Below are 7,898 nucleotides of genomic sequence, written 5' to 3'. Positions count from 1 at the left end.
AACAGTTCCCTCATTTATTATCTTACATGTGAAAAGCTCTGGGCACAACTGGTTCATTTCAGCTCCTTCACAGCCAAACCTAAAGAGAAGGAGGGGAAAAGGAAAAAAGGTTGAGTAGCTAGAGAGAGACTGATCCTACTCATTATTTCTGCTTGTCTGGCCGTGAAACCCTGGAACAGTTGCACTGCATCCTGGAGACAAGCTGCTGAACTGACTGCAGTCCCCAATGAAAGGGCAGGAGTGGATTTCTCTGCCTGCCTACAGCCTCCAGACTTGTGAAAAGGGTGGCCTGAGACCTTGCTCACACAGTTTTCCAAGCAAGAGCATTTGCTCAGATGCTACACAGCTAGGGCCAGATACTCTGTTTCAGAATTAATACTGGGAGAGACTCCATGATTTTAATACAGTAGGAGGGGCAGCAAACCCCAATGCTGGCCCAATGCAGGGCACTTAGCCCCACACCTGGCATTCAGCACCGAAATGCCACTTGAACTGGGCTGACACAGCAAGAACGGTTTTGCTGATCTCTGCAACTCCATGGGATGGGCAGGGATGGCGTCCTCAGCCTGTTTGCCAGAAACTGGGAATGGGCGACAGGGGATGGATCACTTGATGATTCCCTGTTCTGTTCATTTCCTCTGGGGCACCTGGCACTGGCCACTATTGGGAGACAGGATACTGGGCTAGATGGACCTTTGGTCTGACCCAGTGTGGCTGTTCTTATGGCAACACCAGAGCCTCTCCTAGTAGCAGAGGGAATTACCTCCTTCTCCACTACGGGAATGGGACGGTCCCTCCATTATTCACTTCAGGGCAGGACTTGCAGTTCAACACTCCGCCCATGAGTGCATGTGACACCAGGGGCTCCTGAAGGAGCACTCCCAGAGCAGCAGAGATCAGCACCCAAAGAACTAGTAGAGAGCACTAGGGCTGCTGCCTCAACTGCCTCTCGGCTCTGGTTACCCCATATGTATAATCTCATTCACCCTTTTAATTGAAGCCCATTACTTTCTGCAATGACCACTGTGGTCAGCCTCCAAGTGCCCTGTATTATAGCATCTCTCTTTAAAAAAGCATCACTTTCATTACGCTGACACATGAAACCAGTAACTGCAGTGCTGGACACTTCCCTTTGTGCTTTGCCAGAGTCCAGGATCAGCGAACTGCCAGGAATAGGGGATACACAGCCAGCAGCAGCAAGCTCCCAAGACAATGGGACACGCATAGCGTTCAAGTGATATTAAAGTGAACCAAAATTAGACAGACAGGGCAAACCTGCCCACAGCACCTCTCACTATGGAGGTGATGTTTAAGGCACAAAGGCCTTATTTTTGGAGTTGAATGCACCCACCCTACACTCACCCCTGCGGGATATCATTTGAAGCTTCTTTAATGTATATGTAGATGAGGTGTGATGTGAGGTTGCCAAATGGTGCATTAAGGAGGTAGGCACAGTCAAACAGTGGTACCAAAAAATCAGCCCACAATGATAAACAGGTTGAGAACCACTGGTTTAGAAACTAGGTGTCACTGAATTAAAAAGCTATGCACAGGTCAGCATTACTGTTATAGATACATTCATATTATGAATATGCAAAAGCTATGAGAGAAAGAAATGACCTAAGAACTAGTAGTGAAAACAAAGTCCACAAACAAGTCCTTGCCTCTGCACTGAAGAAGGATAAAGATCATATTACAGCTCTTACTAACCAGTGTCAGTGACAACGACAAACCCATTTGACCCTGAATCACATCCAGAGGTGCTTATCAACATATCTATTGGTACATCAGATGTTATATGCAGTCAAGAGTCTACTGAAAAACAAAAGATGTTGATGAAGAACAAAGGAAGAGATTTGAGAGCAGTGCACTTGATTTCTGATGGGATCCACATCATCTTTAATCCAGCCAAGAAATCTGACATCTAGTCTAGCAAGGGAGGGACAATCATTGCAGTTGTCAGTCCACAAATTGCTTTCCACAGAGCCCTGTCCTTAGCAAATGCAGGGATGATGTTTCAATGGCAACTGTTCTCAGCTGCCCAATAGGACCTGTGCCTATGTCCCTCTTCTAAGCTGATGGAACAATGAGAACTGACAAAGCTGAATTAAGGCTTCAAGCTGAAAGAATCCACGAGATGAGAGCGTGCAACAGAGAACCCACACTGTACATCAGAGATGCTGCAGCTGTCACACAAGTCACAGCTACAGAAAATTACACATTCAATGACTTGGCTGCTAAATACTTGAGGCAGGCCCTAAAAGGATTTGACAAAGATAATTCTATAAATTGACGTTTTTTACAGATACAACAGTAACTGTGAAACCTGCAGAAAGTGCCAGACAGGATGCAAGGTTGGATACAGGAGTTACCAGATGACAGGGAGACACCCTGCTCCTCCATGGAAAGGATTTAGAAACATGGCAGGCAACAAGCAGGCACTTAGTAAAATTACTCTGTGAATATGCAGCTGAGTGCGCAGCAGCACACACGCTCCCTCTTGCTGGAGGATTCTCCAACAGTGAAGCAGTGAAGTCCATCACCTGCAGAGGTGCTACAGAAGCCTAAGGCTTGTACAGGACTCATAAGGAAGCTTGTGCATGGTGTATGTGCCAATATGACCTGTGTATCTCAGTGCAAAGGAACTGTAGTAATTAGGTCCCCGATTCAGATATTTTGGTCCTTGCTGTTCGCTACTTTCCAAAACTGGAACACACAGTTAACATGTGGATTGAAACAATCACCCTTACTAGCACCACCTCATACCTGTGCATGCAGCTCTTGACACACTCCCTCCTGACCTCTGCTGTACACATATTAACAGGATGTGACCGTGAGTCATCCATATTTTGTATTAGGGGAAAAAATCTGTTTAATGTTGTCAAAGCAAACGGAGTGTACTGCTTCAGAGACCCTGCCAAACTGGGAGAGAGATGGGCAAGCTGCAATTTCTGCAGTGAAGAAGCTGGTAGCAGTGCATGACCAGAGCAAAAAGAAAGGAGACTCACAAAGACCTCAGTTGCTTGCACCTCAATCTAGCCATCAAAAAGGAAGTGTTACTGGCCAAACTCCCACGTCAGCAGTTTTGAAGAGCATGTCAAGACACCCTCTTGGCAAACAAAGCTCTGGATGCCACTGCACAGACAATGGACCACCACTGCAACATGGATGGAAAAAATGTGGATGAACTATTTCCTGTATTCTCCAATGCCCCGATGACATCTGCACTTCAACAAGACCTTATTTGTGCCTGTACCAATAAGAGTTGCCAGACAATCAACTCTTTGTAGTCAGGACAATTTTCCCTGCATACACTGTTGTAACCTACACAACCGTGACAGAGATCATGATGATGAATGACATGATAATGATGTGACTAAAAAGGTCAGTAGCGCTATTACATTTCAATATTACCTGTACCAAATTTGTTTTAGCCTTTAGACTGTTGTGATGCTTTGAGGTCAAAGAAACTCAAATTTTATGTCTTGAAATAATACACACTGTCATTAAACTAACAGAAACGAATGCAAATATTTCAAACTCATTTTAGCACGTTGACGGGGTCATCATTTATCCGTTTCTATGGTAACAGCAGCACTTGACAGCTTCACTTGATACCCCATCTTAAAGGGGGCATAATAAGCTCTCAAATGATGCATGGGAGGTGTACAGGTGTAGTGTACTGTAAGTTGACCAAAGGAGTGGGGTCTGTTGCTCCTCTATTGCATGTACTGTAGAATACTGTGACTACCCACAGGGTACAGATCCCATCAAGCTGTGGAATGAACTGTGAGCCAGAACGAAGGTCTGTGCTCCAAAATGTAGTGCTTCCATACTTTAACATGCGTGTATTCTTGGGCAGCTCTTGTATGCCCAGAAAGAGCCATTTCACACATCCCCCAGTTCAGCCTAGCAGCGTGAGGCTCTCAAAAGTCATAGACTCAGACTCAAAGTCGAGCAAACAAAGCCTCCACTCCCCTATCCCACTTCACGGCACAATGAAAGAGGGGTGCCAGCTCACCGGTAACTCTAGATAACACAAGAGGCTGGTTATAAGTACTTCAAGATCTGAAAAAGTGCAATACAAAATCCAGAACACCCACCCCCACACTCAGTTACCTGGTGGCAGGGATTGCTTCAATTTCTCAGCCTTTTCCTTGTCTGTGATGACCAGAGTGTATAGGTACCGGCTGCAACGCACCTTAAATTTCACATTGTCTTTGTTCTTCTTGATCTTGACAGCTGAAGCAGAAAGAAGCTGGAGTGAGCACACGAAAGGGAGAGGGATAGCTCAGTGGTTTGAGCATTGGCCTGCTAAACCCAGGGTTGTGAGTTCAATCCTTGAGGGGGCCACTTAGGGATCTGGGCCAAAATCAGTACTTGGTCCTGCTAGTGAAGGCAGGGGGCTGGACTCTATTACCTTTCAGGGTCCCTTCCAGCTCTCTGAGATAGGTATATCTCCATCACTAGTGCCTTGCATACACAATAACTGCTGCAAGCTACGCCAGCCAGCCAAGGAAAGTCCCAGCAACCCAGTGAAAAAAAGTAGCCCTCCCAGTATAAGGCCTTACACACCAGTTATATATTTGAGAGGCAGAGCTGAATTCAAGACTATCTAACCCTGGCCACCCTATTGCCAACATAAAGGGGCATATTGAAAATCCAGCTCAAAAGCCTCAGTGTGTTAGCCGCAGCTGAAGTGTTTTCACTGGATTTAACTCACTCCAACCAGCAAAGAGGATAGACCACATGAGGGTTTCACAAAGCAAACAGCTGCATATTTCAGGGTATTGTCCTCCAATGCAAAAAAAACTTACTTTAATGAACTCAAATATATAGTGCCCCAAATTCCAACAGTGAGACAACTCTGAGTGCTAGCAGGTTGTAGTTACCATTATGGTCTTTTTGCACATAAACAACATTTAAAGCTCAAACACTATGTTTACATACAATTTAAGATATCCAAGGCTGCAGAAGATGCTTTAAAACCATTTTTTCCATCTGTGTCTTCTAGGACCAATTTAACTAGACAGTTCCTTCAAATACATGAGACTATGCTTCTTAGCCTCCTTTCTTGAAGCAGAGTATGGAAAAGCCCCAAGAATTCCGCGTTACAGAAGCTATTGGAGGTTTACAGAACCCAGAACTGATTGCAATACTTTTTTAAAAAAAAAATACTACATCATGACCTCACCCATATAATGGGCTTTACAAAGCCTATTTTCAAGTATTTTCCCTCTTTGTTGCAGTTCAAGACCCACACAAACAATGGAACAGTGTAAATGGGGCTCTCAAACTGGGTCGTGACATTATGTGGGGCTTGTGGGCCATCAGCCTCCACATTTCACTTCCAGCATTTATAATTGTGTTAAATATATATTTTTTAAAAAAGTGTTTTTAATTTATAAGGGGGGGTTCCAGAGGCTTGCTGTGTGAAAGAGGTCACCAGTAAAAAAGTTTGAGAACCACTGGGAAACCACAAAGTACTGTCAAATGCTAAAAGCAAATTGAAGAGACATTTCTCATTTTGCAATTATAGTCATCTTAGGTGCCACCTGAAACAAATAGCAGGTATGACAATTACAGGTAGAAGCGTGATTTCACGGTGCCCCTTTCAAAAGAATATGAAAAGCTTTTGATATTAAATCTGTGGCTGAAAGGCTAGATTGAAATTGACAAGAAACATGATCATGCTATATTTGCAGATAGTTTCCAACATCACTTATTTGCCAAAACCCAAGTGCAAAGTTGTGTGTCCCTGTTCACCACACTCCCACGAAGGAAAGGAGCTGCACGCTTTACAGTGCCCCATACCATCAGCTCTTGCAGGAGAAGTGAGTCCTGAACTTGGGTCATGACAAAATAATCAAAAACGCAGTTTATAAGAAAAAAACAACACACTAATATTGGTATAACCACAGTCAGGCTCTCTAACAGACATTTCAATTAGCCTCTAAGTACTTTATTTAAGCTCAAATGCTGCTATATTTACTTAGTGATTGCCTATTCCTGGCTGATGATTTTTGTAGCATTCAACAGAAAGTATGAGAACACTATTGTAACCCCAGAATCTGCCCCACTCCCCATCTTACACCATTTAATCAAGGTCACCATGTCAAGTACCAATCCAATGAGAAACCAGTACTTTCAGACAGAGCTCTTCAGAGCAAGAACTGCATCTTTACTTGATGCATATACTATTACATAGTAACCTTAAACAACTGGATAAGTTATTAACATATTCGTTTGTGTTGGGCTTGTGGGGAAGAACAGCTCCTGTGCTTGTTACAAGTGGAAGTGGGTGGGTCCAGACCTGAGTCAGGTTTCTGTCCCCTGCTAGGATGAGGATTTACCCATTGGTGGCAGACATAAGATAAGACTTTGTCAGTTATTTTTAGTTAAAGTCACAGACAGGTTGTGGGCAATAAACAAAAATTCACAGAAGCCCGTGACCTGTCCCCTGACTTTTACTAAAAACACTCGGGGGTGGGGGTGAGAGAAACAGAGCACATCCACCACTGTTCCTGAGGGAAGAGGCTGAAGCCCCAGGGAACCAACCATCTGCTCCAGTTATGCCCCAGAAATAGTCACAGAGGTGCTGGAAAGCCACAGAATCCAGGACAGAATCATGGCCTTAATGATGCTGAATAGGATCTACACTGAGCAGTCATTCCTGGTAGGTCTCGTGTCAACTAACTTAGACTCTACAGAGTTGCCCTTGGACATGAAGTTGTGTCCCGTGGGCAAGCCCCTGACCAACACAACGTGTAGTCACAGGCTGTAGGAGTTTAAGTCCCAACATTCCTCCCCAGCAACCATGTGGCCATAAACACGTAAGTAAGCCGACATACTGTGGGGCCCACACACTGTTTGCGCCATAGTAAGGAGATTCCCTCCCTCCAAAGTCTACAGAAGAAAACTCTCTTTAGCGCTTCAACAGGAGAAAACTGTTTCTAAGACAGATGGAAGCCATGTGGGGCTTCCACCCAGCACCTGGGCAACCCACACTACTCACACTTGGCATCCTTTCTCCTGGCTGTAAGCAGGAAGTCTTTGATCTCTTCAATTTTGCGAGGCTGGAAATAAACAACAATAAAGACTCACCATCTTGAGCACAGGGCAGCCTGGAGAGCAGTGGGGGGGCCTGTCTGCGGGCTCCCCCCAGGGACACACTGCCAGCCCCTCTGCCCCGTGCCCATCCTCCTGGGCTCGGGGGGAGCCACGTCCCCGGAGCAGATGTGGAGAGACATTTCCCCTCCCCCACCCCACGCCGCAGGGTCCCCCCAGGGCCCGGCCCGTGACCCAGGCGCCCATCGCCCCACGTGCTGGCTCACCATGGCGACGGTCCGGGCTCCTGGCAGCTGCTGCCTGCGGGAGAGAAAATCCAAGATGGCGTCAGCGCGAGGGGGGGGAAGCTAAAACCCCCAAGCTCGCCCCTCCTCGCCCCCGCCCCACCCACGGGCCCGCCCGCCTGGCCCCGCACCCGCTCCCCCATGTCCCTCATCCCGTCCTCGGGCCCCCCCGCCCGGCCCCGCCGAGGATGCCGGCGGATCCAGCCGCGCACCCCCCGGACACTCACTCAGCCCGCCACAGACGCGAGGATTAAAAAGGAACAAATACTTCCGCATCCGGGCACTTAGACCGGACCCAGGCGGCTACGGGTGCCGAGAGAAGACAAAAGGCGCAGAAGGGCGCTTACAGCAACGCTGCTGGGTAGGGAGGGGTGGCTAGTCAGAGAAGTGCTTGTTTATTTGTGATCCTAGGTTTAGACAGGGTTCACACTGTGTGTTTGTGAGGGGGGTGTTGGTGGCGTGTCTGCTACTGTATTCATTGACATGAATAGCTAATGAGAGTGCTATAGATTGTTATTACAAGTGTACTAATTTTAATTAATGATA

At 46.5% G+C, this 7,898-nt stretch overlaps 1 protein-coding gene across 1 annotated transcript; it reads right to left on the bottom strand.

Annotated features, from left to right (window-relative positions):
- RPL38 (ribosomal protein L38) lies at positions 1-7,623 on the bottom strand. The gene is made up of 5 exons (XM_050920836.1): positions 7,580-7,623; positions 7,335-7,368; positions 7,016-7,076; positions 4,120-4,242; positions 1-79 (listed from the first exon to the last, which is right to left on the bottom strand). The coding sequence occupies exons 2-5, from the start codon at positions 7,335-7,337 to the stop codon at positions 54-56; spliced, it is 213 nt and encodes a 70-aa protein (XP_050776793.1). The 5' UTR covers positions 7,338-7,368; positions 7,580-7,623; the 3' UTR covers positions 1-53.
- Between the last annotated feature and the right edge of the window lie 275 nt (positions 7,624-7,898).

The sequence above is a fragment of the Gopherus flavomarginatus genome, chromosome 12, assembly GCF_025201925.1.
Source record: "Gopherus flavomarginatus isolate rGopFla2 chromosome 12, rGopFla2.mat.asm, whole genome shotgun sequence".
Classification (NCBI taxonomy): Eukaryota; Metazoa; Chordata; order Testudines; family Testudinidae; genus Gopherus; species Gopherus flavomarginatus.
This window is presented reverse-complemented; position numbering and strand designations above follow the sequence as displayed.

Coding starts and splice junctions, on each gene's coding strand:
- RPL38 (XM_050920836.1), bottom strand. Junction 4,243..7,015: donor CAGGAGAAAGGATGCCAAGT/GTGAGTAGTGTG, acceptor TTTCTGCTTCAG/CTGTCAAGATCAAGAAGAAC. Junction 80..4,119: donor GAAGCAATCCCTGCCACCAG/GTAACTGAGTGT, acceptor CCTTCTCTTTAG/GTTTGGCTGTGAAGGAGCTG.